The sequence below is a fragment of the Peromyscus californicus genome, unplaced genomic scaffold, assembly GCF_007827085.1.
Source record: "Peromyscus californicus insignis strain IS unplaced genomic scaffold, ASM782708v3 Scaffold_11__1_contigs__length_118956290, whole genome shotgun sequence".
NCBI lineage: Eukaryota > Metazoa > Chordata > Mammalia > Rodentia > Cricetidae > Peromyscus > Peromyscus californicus.
In genome coordinates, this window is record NW_026294402.1 from 46643636 (window position 1) to 46664241 (window position 20606).

Sequence of the window (20606 nt, forward strand, 5' to 3'; positions counted from 1 at the left end):
TGAGAGAGTGAGGAGCAAGAGAGTGCATGGTCATCTCTGAGAGAGAAGCAAGAGAGTGCATGGTCATCTCTGAGAGAGAAGCAAGAGAGTGCATGGTCATCTCTGAGAGTGAAGCAAGAGAGTGCATGGTAATCTCTTAGAGAGAAGCAAGAGAGTGCATGGTCATCTCAGAGAGTGAGGAGCAAGAGAGTGCATGGTCATCTCTGAGAGAGGAGCAAGAGAGTACATGGTAATCTGAGAGAGAAGCAAGAGAGTGCATGATCATCTCTGAGAGAGGAGCAAGAGAGTGCATGGTCATCTCTGAGAGAGGAGCAAGAGAGTACATGGTAATCTGAGAGAGAAGCAAGAGAGTGCACGGTCATCTCTGAGTGAGGCGCAAGAGAGTGCATGGTCATCTCTGAGTGAGGAGCAAGAGAGTGCATGGTTATCTATGAGAGAGAAGCAAGAGAGTGAATGATCATCTCTGAGAGAGGAGCACGAGAGTGCATGGTAATCTCTGAGAGAGAAGCAAGAGAGTGCATGGTTATCTCAGAGAGTGAGGAGCAAGAGAGTGCACGGTCATCTATGAGTAAGTGAGGAGCAAGAGAGTGCATGGTCATCTCTGAGAGAGGAGCAAGAGAGTGCATGATCATCTATGAGTGAGTGAGGAGCAAGGGAGTGCATGGTCATCTCTGAGAGAGGAGCAAGAGAGTGCATGGTTATCTCTGAGAGAGAAGCAAGAGAGTGCAGGGATATCTCTGAGAGAGAAACTGGGGAAGGGGAGCCCAGGAGCTGCAGAAGTTTAGGGTACAGAGCAGGGTGAGAAGAGCTGAGAAGAGCCACAGGCACTGAGTGATCCTAGAGGCCAGCAAGCTCTTTGTATGCTAATAGACACCACACATAGCCATTTGTCCCCAGTTTCTTTTGGACTGGGCAGAACCTATGGCTTTAGCCTCCACCAATACTTGCCAACTCCCATCATCCTATTTTAACATTGCCTAATGACAGCAGAGAAAAAGGAAACCTTTAAACAATCTTTCTCACTGGAAGCATAGCCGTCTGTTTATGTCTCCTTCATTCCCTCTACTCCTCCTTTCTCTGAAAAGTTCTCTAGTTCTGCCTACAGGGGGGAGAGAGAAGGACTGAATGCTGCCTGTGAGTCACTATAACTGAATCAAATGTTCAACAACAATTAACAGTTAAAGAGGGCATGTTTGTCTCAAACTCATACATTAAAAAAAAATGACAAAATAGTGCAAAAATAAATGTATTACTGGGTTCTGGTCACCTCCTCTTTTTGGACTGGGTCACATACACCAGGGTCTTAACAGACTTTTTATGTCCTATAGCCATTAGAACCTGACAGCTGCCTAGGCTAATTTCATAGAGATGACGAAAGTGGTTTCTGAAGAGCTTCGGTGTGTTTTCTCAAGTACTACGGAGTGAATGCCAAAGCTAGAATAGTATGCCTAAGAGAGTCAGAATTTTATAAAATTTGATGTCCAAGTTTCCATATAAATGAAAATTATCCAACTTACATAGCTATGCTATTTGAGTGAGAATGGTCCCCATAAGCTCATGTTTGAATTATTTGGTCCCCAATTGGTGGAACTGTCTGGGAAGGATTAGGAGCGGTGACTTTGCTAGGGAGGTGTGTCACTGTGAGTGGGCTCTGAAGTTTCCAAAGACTCATGTCATTCCCACTGTGTTCTTTGTATACTGCTTTCTGTTTGAGCTGTGAACTCTAAGCTATTCCTGCTGCCAACTTCACTCCATCATCATATTTTATCATGGAAACAGAAAAGTAACTAATCAATACAGTATTTAGTTAATATAATTAGATCATTTTCAAACTGGCAAATAAAAAATGTTCCATGCAAGACAATGGCAGTCACATAGATTGAATAAACAGAAATAGTCTGAGAACCCCTCACGTGCAAGCCTGCACGGGTATGTCACGGGCAGGAACAGCCACTAGCAACAAGCTTACCTGTGATGAGAGCGTCAGGTCGGGACTGCTCTTTTCTCCAAGCAGGGACAAAAACCGTAATATCTTTGTGGCCTCTTTCCAAAAACCAATCCACTGCCAATTTTATTCCTCGGCAGGAGAATACTTCTTTGTTTCCATGGCTGAAAAATTATTTTAGAATACTTAAGGCACAACAAAACCTAAATTCAAGTTTATAAAAAGAAACAGTCACATAATTATAATAATAGGAAGAAATTTGAAATTTAAAGTTACACAACTCAGAAAAATTAAAGCTGTTGACTTCAATTAACTTAGTTAAAATCAGAATCTGTGTGAAAAAAAGAAAACTAAGATAATATAGACAATAGAGAAAGGTAAGTTTTTATGCTACAAGGGTTAACTAATCAAAAAGAAACAACTTCTTTTTGTTGCTAGGGTAAAAAAAAAGTATTCAACAGAAAGATTTTCAGTAAAAAATAGAGAAACCTTTCACACACAGACACACATAGATATACACTGACATACACAGACACAGACACACAGACAGACAGACAGACAGACAGACACACACACACACACACACACACACACATACACACACTCAAATAAATAAAAATCAGTGGGGAAAACATGATCATTTTCTAAAATATTTGTCCTTTCAAAGAATTTTAATTATGTATTTCATTTAATGGGAAAAGAAGGCGACAGAGTGCATCCGAAGCAGGAAGCTTTTTCTTTAAGGACATTAGAATGTGTCATATTTAGTTACTAGAACAAAGGGTATAAGTAGAGCTGGCACCAGGGAAGTGCTAACAGAATGGCCACACTGGCACCGCTAGTACAGTTCAGAACTGGCCTGAGTTCTGCTCAATACACTGTGTCAGACAAGATTAAACGTCACCTTCTCTTCCCGGATGAACATTGTAGGCTTCATTTCTCATATGTTTTTTTTCTTCTTGGAACAAAAAGGGCATAATAAAATAATATAGGTAAATGTTTTGCTAACTTTTAACACGTACCAGATATTATATACTGTCCTAGTTGGAAGCACCGAACCTTCTAACATATGGAAATCAATTTAGTATAAAACAGAAATAAAATCTACTTGCTTTGAAGATGTTGAAGGCTGAAAGTGCAAGTGCAGACTGCTTATAGTCCATGGCCTATTTTAATGGTCCAGGACAAGGCTAGAGGCGAAACCAGATGCACTGAAATGTTCAGAGGATGGGAGAAGGAAGAATCTGAGGTCACATTTCCTAAGTAAGACAGGCTGCTGGACAGCAAAAGGTACAATGTGATATTAGGTTTCATGGGAAATACTGACTGAAATCTCATCTTTCTTCTGAAAACAAAACAAAACAAAAAACAAACAAAAACCCAAAAAAGTAGGAAAATCTCAAGTTATCTCTGGAGAGACTATACACAACAAGGACTCCTAAACACACCCCACTTGGTAACCCTTAACTACAGTGTTACTTTGATTTAATAGTTGGAGATCTATTTGTATTGTGCTTTGCTAGTAAACTGTATTATCTGGCAGTGAGAGTCAACAATGTCATTGCTTCTTCCAGCTCTTAGTACAGGCCTGCACACGTTTCTCCTTCTGGTGCTTCATTTGCTGAGAGAGGATAATTGTCACTCTCACTCTAGAAAGTAAGCTCATTAATAAAGAACTTTGATACACTATGTATAAACAGCAGACTATTTAAATTCTAGAGGTGCCAGGGCAGGAGACTGGAGGCCACAAACCTAGCTTGGCTAATCAAGGCTGTCTGTCTCACTTCCCTCTGTTCCCCATCCCTAAGCTTCTGAGGGAGAAAGCAGGATAGCGGGCAAAGGCTGGCCACAGAAAGGGCGAAGTTACAGAGTCTGCACTTCTGAGCAGTGCACACACGTCCAACCGTGTTCTCTGAGAAAAAACAATTCTCCACGTGCTTAAGTAACTACAGTGAAGTTTTCTACTATTTGTACTTGAACTTCTTCTTAACTTCTATGAGGCATACTATAAATCAAAGAAAACTGGCATTACTCTATTAATTCTAGGAGAAAATATACTTATAGGAAAAACATTCTTAGGGATTTACAAAGCTATTACAAAGAGACACACACATAGGAAACTACAATACTTCTAGATTCTGTCTCTGGATTAGTAAGGCAGAAGAACCCAGGAGTACTAGAAGAAATGAGCAAATCCATACTCATACTAATTGCCACTTAAGAGACACAGAAGAAAGGAACAACCATTTGAACACTGATCTAATGGACACATACAACCCTGCAAAGATTAACTAAGAGAACATCTTTGCAAGAACACATGGGAGCTACATCAACAGCCAAGTCACTTCACAGAAGAGGGAACCAAATGACCAATAAACACGAAATGCTCAATGGTAAAAATGCAAATTAAAGCCAAAATGAGACACTACTTCACACCCTTCAGATGGGTAAAAATAAAATCTGCAAACACCAGATGTTGCCAAGAATGTGTGAAAATAGGAACTCATACATTACAGGTTGGAGTGTAAACTGATGTAACTATTTGGGAGAACAATTTGGCAATACTACAAAGTTGAGGGCGTAGTTTCTCTAAAACAGAGTAATTCTACATCCAGGTACAGTAAAACCCTACAGCAACCCAAAGCTGAATTTAATGCAGTTAGTCACCGACTTCTATCTAACTAGTCTTAGATTTCAAATAGACATAAGCCAATGTTACTGCCTTTGAAAGGGGATGGAAAAAATAAAAGGCAAGTGCAGGGTAAGTCATGAGTATCCAAGATTTTCTGATCCAACCTCCAACTGATCAGGTCAGAAAACGAATGTTGTCCGTGGAGTGCTCAGATACAAATAGGACCCCTATACCCTCCTTCATCCTAAGAATTGGGACCATTGGGGAAGATGGGGAGAAAAGGTCGAGACAGCCAGAGGACTGGGGAAGACCAGAATAAAACGGGGTCTTCTGAACATGATAGGACTCATGGACTCACAGTAGCTGTGTCTGTCTGCACAAGCCAGTCAACATTCTAGCATAGAGGAGGGATGGGAGGAGGGAAGGGTGCATGATTCCCCACCCCTAAGGAGCTGCAGACAGCTGACTGCTTCCTGATGGCAGAAAGTCGGTTTCCTTCACGGGTGTGGCCCTTTGTAGGTCAACCATACTCCAGTGGATGACTCCACACTTGTGAGTCTATGAGAAGCACAAAGTGGACTCACTGGGTTACTAAAAACAAGAGGACAAGGATCTGGGAGGGGGTAAGGGGATAAGGGTGAGCCTTGGGGGAGAGGAGTGAATATAATAAAAATATGTATCATGCAGAGAAAGCCCTGAGTGAGTTAAATCCTGAGGAATGTGTGCTGCTGATGTGGCCACAGCATGCCAAGGATCCCACAGCCTCAGCCCCATGGGAAATGGGAGGGCCTTCCTTGGTAGTTGTGGTGTGCTGGGATATCTGAGTGTTCATACTGATAGTGTACATAAAAAAACGTCTACAAAGCTCCCTTGCCCAGACATTTACAGCCTGAAGACTGCTCCCCTCCAGAGACTGCTCCTACCAAGGTTAGCTCAACCCATCTCCCTGATGCAGCTGTCCTCCAAAAGCTCTGCCTCCTGTTTATCTGTGTATAATAATTCCACCTCCTGTTCAGCTGTATGCAACAACCCCCCCCCCCCTCTGTTTAACTCTGTAACAAACATGCTGAGCTTCCTGGTGCTATGGTTTCTCCATCAGAATGGAGTAGAGTCCACCCAACCCAACCTTTCTGTGTTTGTCTTTCCTTCATCATCTTGCTGCCCCTTGGCAGGTCCATCCCTGGACTAGTGCTAGGTGTGGCAAAATATATTGTAGGAAATTCTCGAAGAATTAATGAAAATACAGTATTAAAAATGAATACTTACTCACAGATCGACAAAATGGCCTTGGATAGAAGTCCCCATCAGTCGCCAAGTCTCAGAATCATCCCTAATAATACATGAGTCTGGACAGAAAACCACCAGGTGGCTCCAAACTGCAGATGGGACTTGGACAGTGAGGAGAGTGTGGGGGACACTGAACTAGGTTTCTCTTTACTGAGGCATGGAGCAAGGTATGACCTCTCACATGTAATAGATACAAGGAGCAGCTGAGGGGATACTGAAGGAGAAGACAGAGTAAGTCTGAAAAAGTGGGATCTAAAAGCATACTGTAGCAATAGAGACAAATCAACTGTTCACCGACTACTAAAAAAGCACCACACTTCTAATTCTACATACAAAGAGCAGACAATTTACTATAGCTTTACAAGCATTTATGAACTCTATGCATGCATTCAGAGTGTCTTCACACTCAATAAAAAAAGCTGATCCTGTATTTATAATTAAACATGCTCCTTTGGGTATCCATTTCTTTTGATTTCAATACTGTAATAATAAGTATAGTTGACATCTCTTATGCAAACCTCATGGTAGATGAGTGTGTTGGAGGATTTGGAGTCATCTTGGATTAAGTAAGAGACCATGAATAGTTATTTACTAAGAGCCCCCCTCCCCAATTATATTGGATTTCCAGGGAAAATTCCAAACCCTTACTGTAAGTACTAAGTTTCTGTGGAGCAAAATGGGTGAGAGCTTGAAGGTCCTATTGGACTCAACAATTGTTGATGGTTGGTATGAGAAGCCCAGGTCTCATTCTTATAAACAGGAGGCTTATTGTATTCTGTTGTGTTTGGAGTTGGTATACTTGAGAATCCTACTTTACAGTGACCAGAGCTCATTTGAGGCAAATAAATTAATATATTTACAGAGGTTCTTAGATAAATTCCATTGAAAACAAAAAGCATTGTTTGTATTTCTGGAACTTATTGTATTTCTCAGGGAATAAAAATGATGATCTAGGCGGCCACAGAGATTGAGTGAGAACCTAGCATGATGGTATACCTTTAATCCCAATCAATACTCATGAAGCAAAGGCAGGCTGATCACTGTGAGTTCAAGGACAGCCTGATCTACACAGTGAGTTCCAGGATAGCCAGAGCTACTGAAAGACTCCGTCTCAAAAAGAAAGAAGACATTGGAGTCACTGGAGCTCCAGGTAGGCTTGTTTGGTGTTCTGACTCCTGGGTCCTCTTGTCCAAGTTACCAGGAATCCACATGCCAACCTGCACTTTAATTCTAGAACAGATTCCAATCCACAGTGTCAAAGTCCACATTCCTTCCTCTTCATTTCTTCTTTTCTAGCTGTGTTTTGAATGTTCAGCTTAGGAGAGTTTTAGAAAATGAATCTGTGTTAGATTAATCTGATATGGTTACAATTCTCCCCTTTGAAGGGCTAGTTATCCACACATTCTATAGGCAATGCAAATAAATATCTATCCATCCACCCCTTTTCTAGGTCTCATAATGAGGCAAACGGAGGTAATAGGGAGTAGAATCAAGAGAACAACAGTAGAGTAGGCCAAGGCTCTCAAATGTCTTTATAAAGAGTCAGGACTATCTGGAACACCAGGTACATAGAGTTCACAGGCCTCGTTTCTCAGCTGACATGACTCATCTTAAAAGTTAGTTTCTAGAGCTCTGGAAAAACCTGTAAAAACTCACCAAGGTGCTTTGTGGCATGTTTTCAGCTTACAGCCCTATGCATGAAGATACCACATTTGGTAACTTTGCCTGACCAGCGAAACAAGCAAGGCGGGGGTAAAGGATACCCTCTTCATAATTATGCCATGGTTTCAGGAAGCTGGCTATCTCCTCCAACAGCTCTGGCTGCCCTCATCCTGGCAGCAGCTCATGAAATCCTTCTGAAGGAGGTGATGCAGGAAAAGCCCCACTAAGGCTGCTCAGTCCCTCACTGAGCTTTACCAGTGGTCCACTGGGAATTGTTTCAAATAACTGAGGACGGTGTTAGGAGCAGACTGAAACAGACTCTGACTCGTTTATACTCTGGGGCAACCATGTTACTGGAAACTCAAACCTAAGTAAGAGCAGAGGGAAAATATGGAGAGCGATAGAGAAGGTAAGGTGACTTAAGTTGCAACCTTGCCTATCAGTTAAAAGTCTGCCTAGGGGATGCTCAGGAAACAGATGGTGCTCAGTTGGTAGCCTAGTGCATGTGAAGCCCTGGTTTGATCCTCCTCAGCATCCCCCATGAACACCCCAAGAGAAACACACACAACCAGGGAGCAAACCTTCTTCTAGGACCACTGTCAAGTAAGAGGAGACTTTTAATACAAAGTCAGTAGGCCAAGATGATAAGAAGCCTGGGAAAAGGAATGCTGGGAGAGACTGAGGAGGGCACAGGCTGAAACTCAATTCTAAAGCTCTCCTGCCTTCTTCCAATGCTTGTATTCTCAGGAAGCAGGCAGAAAGCAACTGGCAAATGAGCAAAGCAACAAAATAGGTGTAATTGTGGCACCTCAAGGCTGGGAAGGAAACCACCACATGCTTGCCTGTGAGGTTTGCCTTCAACTTTCCCTGTCTTTCTTGTGAAAACTGAAGGCAATGTTTTGCAATAAGAGGAATAACTGGTCAATTTCTTTTGAAAACTGAAGGCAATGTTTTGCAATAAGAGGAATAACTGGTCAATTTCTTTTGATAGCCTTCTGCCTGTTCTGTCTTCTGAAGTCACGGAGTAACTATAACTAAGTTCTGTCAGAAGACTTCTCATGCTCCTCTCTCGTGTCTCGAGGCCATGACCCCGTGGGAAACACACCTGCCACCTGCTGTGGCAAGCAAGAGCTTCCACATTCTGAAGCTTCTGGGAGACAAGTCACCTGAGCTGCTGATTATGTACCCATTTCAATGGCAGTGAATACTGATAGTCTTCCATGCCATGGGACGGACTGTGAAGAACACAGGCTGCTTTCCTACATTAATGGTAACAATAATATCACATGGAAAGTGAGCCACTCTTTTATAAGGGTCAATGAGACTTCCTAAGCAAATATACTAGACTATATTATAGACCTTGAGCAGGAAAGAAAGGTGAAATTAATTTATAGATGAAGCTATGACAGGGACCATTGAGTATTGGGTTGGCTAATTTCAGTCTTACTACTTCCACAAGGGCAATCATAGTTTCAGGCATATGCAACTCCCTATTCTTAGTAAATTGGAAATCAGCAGGAGATAAGATGAATACAAATTATCTTGACTAATAAATGTATTCTTTAAGACTTTTACTACTTTTTAATTACTCTGTGAGATCACTTTTTCTCATAGATGTAAAAGCATTATCTCTAATTTGTTTATATTTACCACTGCAATATATCTGAAAAAAACATCTATTTTATTTTTCTGTCTTCAACATGGAGGCAATTTCATAAGAAGTCAAAACTTATTTATAATAATTTATATCATAATTACCACTGGAGAATTAAGGTATACTTGCTTATTAATGCCATTAAACTACCTCTGAGGCTTAATGGGTTATAAAGGTAGATTTTTTTATAGAGAGAAAGATTCAGTGAACCACTTATTGAATTGTAGTTTTTGTGATTCAGAAAAGGGAGATGATAAACCAACCCTGGTCTGCCTTATCTAGTAAATGCAATTCCCTATATCACATTATCTTCAGTTATAACATTAACTAGGCTAGCCCAAAGAAAAGAAAGCTTATTTTAGAACTGTAACTGTCATCATCCAATGGGAGACACAAGCAGTAAATGATGGAGAATCTAAAATAGGAGTAAAGTCATTTATTAAGGGAACTGCTTCTTCTTAATGATTTATATGGCAGCCAAGGGCAAGAAAGAACACAGGTGCTACTTTTCAATTATCCTTTTATTTCCTTAAAATTTCATTTCACTACAGTTTGTATTATAATGCTTGTAATGAACCTTAGAAATTAGAGGTGACTTTTTATTACATAAAATTATATAAAATATATTTATACTTATTGCATAAATATATTAACTATATGATTAAAGAAAAGTTAGTCTTAAAAATAATCTGTACAACATCTACAACCCAGTTATAAAAACTGTACCCAGAATGGCATGTTTTAATACTTAAAATAGGACAGATTTTCAAGAGTATCGATTGTCTCTGGAATTAGGTATGTCAGTTTTTAGACCACTTTTCTATAGATCTTGGGCAAATTCTTATTCTGAACCTCAATTTCTCATATTAAAAACCTTGTATGATTGTGAGACTCAAAAACAGTAATATATATAAAAAGCCTGTCTGAGTGTTCAGCAAATTGAAGGCTTTAACAAAAATTAGTTCCCTCAGTTTCTCGTGAGCCCTAGTCCTCAGTGTCTAGAAAAGGACACTTGGTTTAGAATGGGGGAAAGACTATTAAGCTTCAGTCTCAACCTACAGTATAATGATTCTTACGTATCTTGGGCTGGGGACGTCACTAAACAGTTCTAATATTCAAAAGAAACCCCCAAAATGAGCAATGTACTTAGAGGACTCAAGAACTTTCCTCAATGCTTTCCTGCAATCCTGTATTTCTTTATTAAAACAACAACAATACTTGACCTATACATTTACTAAATTCTAAAATGGGTCTTTATATGATATTTTTCCTAGAAGATGAAGTATGGATACAGGAAATGCCTAAGACTTGATGGATCTTCATCCCAAACTACCCATCATGACACCCTACATAGGAGAGTGTTAGCAAAGTGTCTAGAATGAAAGACAGACAGGATGAAGAATACTTTTTAATGATTAAGAACCATGTTCCAATCTCTAGTACTCAAGCCCTTTTTGTTTAGATCTATACTACAGAAAATTAAGAGTTCACAGAGTAATAGTAATATAATAACATTAAATATTTGAGGAACACTAAAGTATTTAGATAAAGCCTAGGTGTTCTCCAAATATTTAAATTCATTTTATTTTTCAAGTTTTTGCCTTATGCATGAACCATCTTAGACATATAAAAATAGATTTTAATTTTAAAGCAACCTAAAAATGTCTTAAAAATCCTCAATGTTTAATAATTTTTAGAAGAAAATGTATTTTTTATTTATGCTGTGTCTTAGGTAGCGAGAATTACTAACACCTTCAACACAGAAATGCAGAACATTTTATTTTCTGTTTTTGTAGTCTAGTTAAATCACATTGTACTCGAGAGAACCTACAATTAATTTCATGTTGTGGACTTGAAAGCATCTGGAGCCTTTGTCCCGCAGGACTGAGGTTAATAAGCATGTGTTTTCTTATCTAGGCTCGCCTGCTGTCACTCCTACGGCTAGCCCATAGCACTGTCTCTAATCTCCTTCCCAACAGCAGCAAATCACTGGATCTCAGCCTCATTCTCGGGTTGCTACTACTACCCATCACCACAGGACAGTAAACCCTGCTGTTACAGATCGCTTAAATCAGGGTTACAAGTTGTGTTCCAGCCAAAACTCCACAGGAGGGCAGAGAGGCTCTTTTGGGGAGAGGGGCAAGGTCATTTTCGCAGTGGGCAACAAAGCCCCACATACATGCCCCAAGTCAAACAGAATCCCACTTTGCTTTCAAGCAAGTTTTGCAAGACTATATTGCTTTCAGGGAAAAGAAAAGTTTGAAAGATCACTGATTTAGGAAAATGAAAACATTCAACCAAAATTGATTATGAACACAGCAAGAGAGGTAGTGCTGAGATTTGGAAGATGGAAGAAGAGGAGGAAGATGTTCTTTATCTTACAAGGTCCGTGATCTGAGGAAGATTAACATGGAAGCACATCTTGCTAATCTAGATCTGAATGGGCCACGGGTCTAAAGATGACAAAGGAAACATATCTGCTAAGGAAAAATTTACATGTGCATTAGTAAAAGTAGAGATGTAGACGCTAGCCACGTTTTCAGTTATTGTCATCAGTAATGCTACTTATGTGAATATCTGTAATTAACTTACTAGTTTGCTATTTTTTAGGTTATGGTTTAAATAAACACATGTAAGGCAATAGGAGAGGTTATTGCCACTGCTCTCTCAAAGTGTGTGATATCAATGACAATTAGAATTATGTACTTAAAGTGACAGGGTATCCTGGGATAAAATTAGGCTTTGTCTCAATCAGATTCTACACTGGTACAATTAAACAATAAAAACACATCCCACTTTGGATTCTTTCTATACTCTATAGAAGCAGAAAGAGAAATAGGGCACTGTCAGCTAACTTGCAAGTAATACCAGTGATATACCTGAGGGAAATTATACTGCCCTTGAACTCATGTAGCAAGTTGGACTTAGCATTCTACTGAGAGACTGTCCAACAGAAATATGAGAATCACATATGTAATTTTAAGTGACCTAGCACAGCATATTAAAAAGGGGAAATCACTTGAAATCAATTTTATTATGTGTTTCAGTTAACATATAATCATATCAACATATAATCAATATAAATGTAATTGAAATAATTTACATATATTTTGTAATGAGCTTTGAAAATGTGTATATGTTTCACACTTTGGCGTCTCAATTATAACTAGACATATTTTGAGATACATAGCCAGAGCTGCTAGTGGCCACTCCTGTGGATCAGGAAGGTCTATTTTACAAGATTTTGATACAGGTTTATTGAGGGAGCCAAAACATATCTGAACAAACTCCAGCCAGTTAGTTTCTCCTTCAGTCTAATCAAAGCATTAGAATTTTAATAACTGTAAGTCAGTGCTATACTTAAATGGTAAACAGGCAACAGGAAAAAAACAACTAACCCACCACTAAAGGTGAATTTTAACTTGGGCAAAATAATGTTCACTGCTGAAATTTAAGAGTTCTCAAGTTTATGTAATTTCATAGAGCAGATTACACACATAAGAAATTTTGTATTTGGGTTGGGGATTTAGCTCAGTGGTAGAGCACTTGCCTAACAAGTGCAAGGCCCTGGGTTCAGCCCTCAGCTCCGGGGGGGAAAAAAATCCAAATTAAGAAATTTTGTATTTAAAAAAAAAAAAAAAGACTCAGAAGTTTCAATCCCAAATGTAACAGGAAAATGTGTGCTACCGTGTTTTGTGGCAGTAATGACAAGGCTCTTGGTTTTTTCTTTTATTTTTGGTTGTGAGCCTATCCTTTAATGGCTGAGCCATCTCTCCAGCCCTCTTGTTGTTTTTTTCCTTTTTCTTATTTGTCATTCTTATTTTATATAAAATCTGAAAGAGACTTAAGTAGACTGTAGAGATTTAGTTTATTTGAATGTCAGATGATTAGGCCCTACAAGCATACTAAGAAATAAAACATTTTGGGGTCCCAACAGCAGCTAATTCTTACCCCTGATAGCTCATGTACTTTCTTAATAACATGACGTCATCGAAAACTGAAAAAATGTAAAATAACTGGATTTAAGGAAATACATTAATTTAAACTAATGGGAACATATGGAGAAAGACCAATTTTATATTCCACTGCTGAGCTATCCCAAATTTAATGAAATCACAGATTTTGAAGAAATAGTAATCATAACAAGAATTCCAGCAATTATGGTAAATATTGTATTTTGTTTCCATAACTGTAAATGGAGTATAAACTTTATAACTATGAAATATTACTACTAAGGAAAGAGGCCTGTTTGCTAAATGAGTAATAAATGAAATAATTTAGCTCATTTTAAAAAGAGTTGATATTAGCTGCAGCCATTTGTCAGAGCTTCACAGACTAGCTAGCTCTCTACTAAACAGAAATTTTATTCTGCTCCATACTCAAAAGCAAGCACTTCTTTGGTTCCCATCACTTTACAGGAAAGTTCAGGTATTTCTCTAAAAATAGCTCACCCTTCTAGTTTTGCATTCTTGGTCCTTGGTGATCCTATACCTGGTTGGTAGTGAAGTAGCTATCAAATTGCGGTAGGCTAACTGAGTATTCATCTGTCAGTCTGTGGCAAACTGTGCATTCAACAGACTTTATTCAATTCTTATCATTGTAACACTTTACAGAAACAACACTAACATCAACTATCATCACCACCAAGAAGAAAACCATTAACTAAGCTCAAAGAGGCAGCATGTTCCCTAAGGCAACAGAAAAGCTCTATATTTTTTGGGACCCATGTTATATATATTCTGGAGACTCCTTTACGGCACTATGGAAATTGTCATTGGAGGCATGATGACTGAAATCAATGCAATTATTAAAACATATCAATCACAGTTTCTAAGAACAAAATGGACTATTAAGTTACTATGGCTATGAACTGCACAAGACCATAAAGATGGCATGTGAACATAGATGGGAAAAAGTTCAGGAGGCCACACACCTAGCAGAAGAGCTATAGGCTGCTAATGGCCTCTGAGAGAGGGAAAAACAGTTTTATTCAGGAACAAGCTCCCAGATAGGTTACTTAAGTGGTCATCCCTAAACTCATGTACAGAGGGTAATAATATTTAGACTCAGACTGTGCATGCACATGTGTGTATATACACATGTAAGTATGTATAAAACAATAATAATTATAGAAGAAGAGAATATGAAGTTGAGAGGGGGATGTGGCTGGGGAAAAATGGAAGGAGTTGGAGGGGAGAGGGAAGGGTAAAAATTATGTAAATATAGTGTACTTATGCATGAAATTCTCAAAAAATGGTTCATGAATAAAAATAAAACCATGATTAACTATTTAAGATTTTGTTCTCTCTCTCTCTCTCTCCCTCTCTCTCTCTCTCTCTCTCTCACACACACACACACACACACACATACACTATTTCAAATTGAACCTAGGGCCTCATTCATGGGAGTCAAGTTCTCTACCAGTAAGCTACAGCCTCAGCCCAAATTCTCATTTGTTATTATATTCTCGATTGAGAGATTGGTTAAGGTAAGAGTACCTGTAATTTATTGACTGTCTATGACACATTAAGCATTGGTAACAAACATCTCTCATCCTGATAAACAATAATGTAAAATAAGAATTCTCCCTTTAAGAATCTGAAAGCAGGATGAGACTTTAACCAACTGGAGGAAAGAGAAGATTATTACATAGAGAACTAGGTATTGTCTTCTAATTTTTTTTTTTAATTTTCAGCTTTTTTTAAAATTAATTCATTTTTTTACGTGTTGAGTGTTCTGTCTTCATGTACACCTGCAGGCCAGAAGAGGGCACCAGATCCCATTACTGATGGTTGTGAGCCACCATGTGGTTGCTGGGAATTGAATTCAGGACCTCTGGAAAAGCAGCCAGTGCTCTTAACTGCTGAGTCATCTCCCCAGCCCCAGAGAACTAAGTATTGTAAAAGCCCACAATATAGCTGGGGGAATTTTAGTGGTAGTTTGCCTAGCATGCATCAGGTCCTGTGTTCAATCCTCATCCCATTTTATATTTTGAATAAAAATGGTATTGCTCTCCTACTTTAAATTTGCATATAAATATGACTGGGTATATCAAGTCTGTGGTTAGCATTTAACTGAGAATGAAATACATTTTCTTATTTATAGAATCTGTCTGGAAATAAGAAAGATAGCAAAATAAGATTTATTCTTAACTAGTTCCATATTTACTTATCACATATAATCTATTATATGTGCAGATATAGTAGATACAAAACAGGTTTACTAAGCTTGGCATGAAATGAAAATGAATTTTAAAAGTGAAGGCATATAATATTTATGCAGCGTGAAATGGAGGCAATCTCTCTGTATTTTTGTTACAGAAAAATCTTGGACCTGAAGTAAATATGTATTTATAAATGACTTTGTAACTGTAGGTAGAACTTATAAATGGCAGAATGTATAAGTTCCCTATAAATTTTCATGAATTCTGGTACTTTCAAAATTACAGACATGGTAAAATGTCTTATTGTGACTGACAGAATAATACTGCTACAATAATAGTTTCCTGTCAACTTGTTCTCTCCTGAATGCCTGAAGCACTTCAGTTTAGGTGTCAGATTAAAATATGTGAGGAAGAAAAGAAATGGATCTGCATGGCCCCATTTTTATAGCAAGGGCTACAGAATGGTGCCCAAATTAGGTGTGGGCAGATGTTTGTTTGTATAATTCTATAAAAATGATTGTTTGAAATGTTTTAACTATGCCATGTGTCTTGCATTAAAGCTTTTCTGTAGGTAATGTTCAACATGTCAGATTAAACTCAACAAAATCCTTCCCCAACTTTTCCTCCTTGCCCTTCTCTTCTTGTGTTAACCTTCTAGAGCAATGGTTCTCAACCTTCCTAATGCTGCCACCCTTTAATACCAGTGAGTCTCAGCCTTCCTAATGCTGCCACCCTTTAATACTTCTCATGTTGTGGTGACCTCCAACATAAAATTATTTTGTTGCTACTTCATAACTATAATTTTGTTACTGTTATGAATTGTAATGTAAATATCTGATATGCAACCAAAGAGGTCATGATCTATAGGTTGAGAACCACTGTTCTAGAGTAACAGTCTAGATCAACTCCTTAACGTTCAGCAGTTAGGCTTCTATCTTCAATACCTTATGGGATTCTTAAAGACAATTTCCTGGCTGTGATGTCCTGTGACTTGTTTTGTTTTGTTTTGGTACAACACAGGATATTCTCTCTTAAAAGCCTTCCTCTTCTTTTTGTTTGATGACATACTTTTTTGCCTCTTGATCTTTATAGCACTACAAATTTTTCTAACAGTGTCTTTCAAATTACCAACTCTGGGCCAGCCCTTCCTTCTTTGCGCTGCCTTCTAGATATCAATATTTTTTAACGTTGTTGATTCTCAACAACGTCTACCCATCAAAATAACAGTGCCAAAAATGATAGGTATTTGGGCTTTCCTTCACTTGACTGAATCAAGCTCTTTAGGTCTAGAATACTAGATGTTCTTTTGTTTGTTTTGTTAGTTTTTCGAGACAGGGTTTCTCCGTGTAGCCCTGGAACTTAGGGGCTGCCTCAAACTCACAGAGATCTCTGCCTGTCTCTGCTTCCCGAGGGTGGGGATTGAAGGTAGCTCTGGTAATTCTGGCATATACCCATGACAACAGGTGTTCCCCTAAAGGATCTACAACTGTCCTTACTACTTTCTTCACGACTTTTGGAACTATACATATTATCACCAAGGTAATCATTTGGTACTTCTGGGTTATTATAGGAAAAACTATCATTCTGTAACCAAATTTGGAAAGGATCAAACAGCAGAGGGGTTCTTACTGAAAGACTTCTCAAAGTCACATGTATGCTTCATACCTCTCTGGTACTTGTCAAGGTTCTCTTCATCAATAGAATGTGTTGTTCGAATTAAAAATTATCTCCTACTTGCTACACAAAAGTGACAAGTTGGTGTAAAACGTTCTTCTATTAAAAACCCTTTGATTATCTTTGGATTGCAAAGCATTTAAGGTCTTATTGCATTGTTAGGGATTAACTCATAGAATTATACATCCTAGGCAAGTGTACTACCACTGAACTATATCCCCAGCTCCATTAAAGCCTTGTAAGATTTAGCTAGAACCTTTGCCACATTTCCTCTTCTACTATATGATGAAGGGTGTACCCACTGAAGTCAGACACATTTAGTTTTGAATAATGTTTAGCTGTGGTAAGTAGTTTAGATCCTGTAAATCTAATTTGCTGATAAATGAAAGATCCTGTTGCCTCCATCTGAAAGAGTCGCATAGAAGGTACATACTAGTCCTCTTCAAACTTTATGTGATCTACAGGAAACAGCTGTTTTAAGATTTCAGTATAGCCGGGCGGTGGTGGCGCACGCCTTTAATCCCAGCACTCGGGAGGCAGAGCCAGGCGGAGCTCTGTGAGTTCGAGGCCAGCCTGGGCTACCAAGTGAGTTCCAGGACAGGCGCAAAGCTACACAGAGAAACCCTGTCTCGAAAAACCAAAAAAAAAAAAAAAAAGATTTCAGTATAGAACACTGTCAAATAAACAGTTCTTATGAATGAATGTCCAAGCTATGCCTTGAATTTCAGGTGGTTATGGATATGTGACATTTTAAAATGACTACCTACTATGGCAGTCAATAGCCACATGTGCTACTGAGTAGTAAAATATAGCAATTCCAGGGTGAGATATACTGTACCACATTCTAAAAACTCATTATCACAAAAATAATGCTAACTGTCTTATTAGTAACTTTAAAAATTGACTATATGTTATTTTAAATGTCTTAGTATAAGTGCTAAGACATTTAAAATAATATGTAGTTTGCATTGTACTGACACTGAAAACACTGCTAGAAAAAAAAATTTCCAACAGCTTCTCTTGGCGAGGTATCTCCAAGATCTCCTTTTGATACACAATAGATAAAGCTCTAAGCTCTTGAAGATCTTAGGTCTTTTTGTGTCTTTTCATCCTTAAATGCAGTGAATATTGTGGGCACTTAACTAGAGTGACTGAATTTAGATTCACTCTAAACTTTAGGGCATCAAATTCACTTGAATAAAATGTTTTCCTCTCATTTTTCCCTCAGTTCCTAAAGAATTATGTTTGAATTACATTTCTTGAATGGAGCACAGAACTGAAAAGTATACTTTTGATTTGTTATCCAACTATAGAATAGAGTTTTATCTTCTAGAAGAACTGTGTTTTCCTAAGTTCTTTTCATATAAAAACAGGTTATTTGGTTAAGATTCCAGAATTGGTGAATGCCATCACACTTGAGTTCTTTTGAAACTCACAATCAACACTAAGCTGGTAACACACACTAATTTTTAAGCTGTAGCAATTTAGACAGAGGAAGAAAAAAACAGAAATATCTAAAAAACAATATTCAAGGACAGAAAAGAAATGTTTTCTAAAAGCTAATATTGAAAGATGTTTAGTAATACTGATTTTAATGACTATGAATAGGAAAACAGCCAAAGAACTAAAAATAACTTTCAAAGATTTAGTAATATCTTCAATAAAGATTTTAAGAAAACTTACCTCATTGCCACATTGCTACCATCAATAACTACTGGTCTCAGATTTTCCCCATCATCTGTTACAATCTCTTGCATTGGAGATTCAGACCTCTGAGATTCCAGTGATGATGTTTCCCGCATTACACTGTTTATAGTACTAACTGTTTGATCAGCTTCACTTTTATTTCCAAGTTTGACAAGTTCTCCCAATATATCATTGATTAAAGCATCAGTACCAAGTTTGTTTAGCACAAGCTGGACCTGTTCTTCAGAATAACCTAACTTCAGTGCAAACTCCAGTTTTGTTTGGTATTCTCGAAGCACATCAGGGGGTTTCTTCACATCCTTGGATGGAGTCTGGGACCCATCTGGTTTAAAGTCTTGCAAAATGTCACTGTGTTTGAGCAGGTGAGGCTCTAAGCAGGGGGACCGACATAACTGCCTGTGAGTCTTGGTTAACAGGCAGGGCTCTACTGAAAGGCTACTCAGCTGTCCTGACTCAGGATCCGAACTTGTGCTCTCTTCAGAGTCTCCGGAGCTCACATTCTCTTCAGACACCTCTTTCTCTTCCTTCCCTGAACTGACTGTATCCATTGTCGGTTTCTCTACCATAGGCCAAGGCACAGCTGCACTTATCTGCGGGTCAGTGCTCTCCATGTAAAGGTGGCCAAGGTCATGCCCCAGGTGATCTTTCAAGCCCATGAAGCTGTTCCGCACACTTGACTCCACTTTGCTGCTTTTCCTGAATTCTTGAATGCAGAGCACCCCGTATTCCTAGAGAAAATTATCAAATATTTAATATATCATATTTATTGTTTGAACCTTACCTCAGTGAACAAGTCAGAACTGCCAAACCACTGGATGGCTACTTTGTATTTTGTCTGAAGTCTCTCATCACTCATAGCAAACTTGCCAAGACTCCTTTTCATGAATCTCTCCCAAGGCAGCCAAGTAAACACAAAATCAAACTGGAGAGTTTACAAAAGTTTTTTCTCTTTCTCTCTGTATGTGTGTAGATACTTAGGTGTGTAACAATTAAAGAATAAGAGAACGGGGCTGGAGAGATGGCTCAGTGGTTAAGAGCACCAGCTGCTCTTCCGAAGGACCCAGGTTCAATTCCCAGCACCCACATGCAGCTTACAACTGTCTGCAGCTCTAGTTCCAGGGGATCTGAAACCCTCACACCAATGCACATAAAATAAAGTAGAAGTAAAAAATATATATGTATATATATACATATATATGTATATATATATATAAAGAGTAAGAGAGCATGAATTTGGAAAGGAGGGGGTCGCATGAAGGGAGTTGAAGGGAAGACAGGGAAAAATAAATGATGTAAATACAGTACATATGTGAAAATCTTAAAAAATAAATTAATTTAGATATTGAAATGAAGGGTCACATATTCTAAAATGGTCAGTAAGAAATTGAATAATCTAAGCTAATTCCATCTCTGGCCAAGCCTGCTGCTGTATGCCTGTGATACCAGTGATTGGGACACTGAGACATGATGATGGTGTGTTTGGGATTAACTTGGGCTACATACTGAGTTCCAAGCCAGCCTGTGCTACAGAAAGACCCTGTCTCAAGAAGAAGAAGAAAAGGCTAATTACATTCCATTTTGAGATGAACATAATTTTTATTAATAATTATGACTTCGTGAATACTGAACATTGTAACAGGAGATACTTTTAAGTATTATGATCCTTTATTAAGTGGCAGAGACATTGTAGTCTATTTCATTCAAGAAAAAAGGTTTTTTCTATATACATTTGTTGAGAACAGTGAAATTAAATATTGTATATAAAATCTGAGGCAAACAAGTACCCTGTCATATCAGTTTCTTGGTTTTTATGATAGAAAGTATTTTTGTTTTGCATCAGATTAATTGACAACATACCTGCATTTCATTAAAAACTCACCTT

General features: G+C 38.4%; 1 protein-coding gene across 3 annotated transcripts in view; it reads right to left on the minus strand.

Moving 5' to 3' along the window:
• Zc3h12c (zinc finger CCCH-type containing 12C) overlaps positions 1–20606 on the minus strand; it is a 60938-nt gene that overhangs the window by 16862 nt on the left and 23470 nt on the right. For all 3 annotated transcript variants that reach the window (XM_052760335.1, XM_052760339.1, XM_052760337.1), the window contains exons 2-3: positions 18701–19452; positions 1970–2109 (exon numbers count right to left, since the gene is read on the minus strand). In XM_052760335.1, the coding sequence (XP_052616295.1) occupies positions 1970–2109; positions 18701–19452 (892 nt within the window). The remainder of the gene's footprint in view (positions 1–1969; positions 2110–18700; positions 19453–20606) is intronic.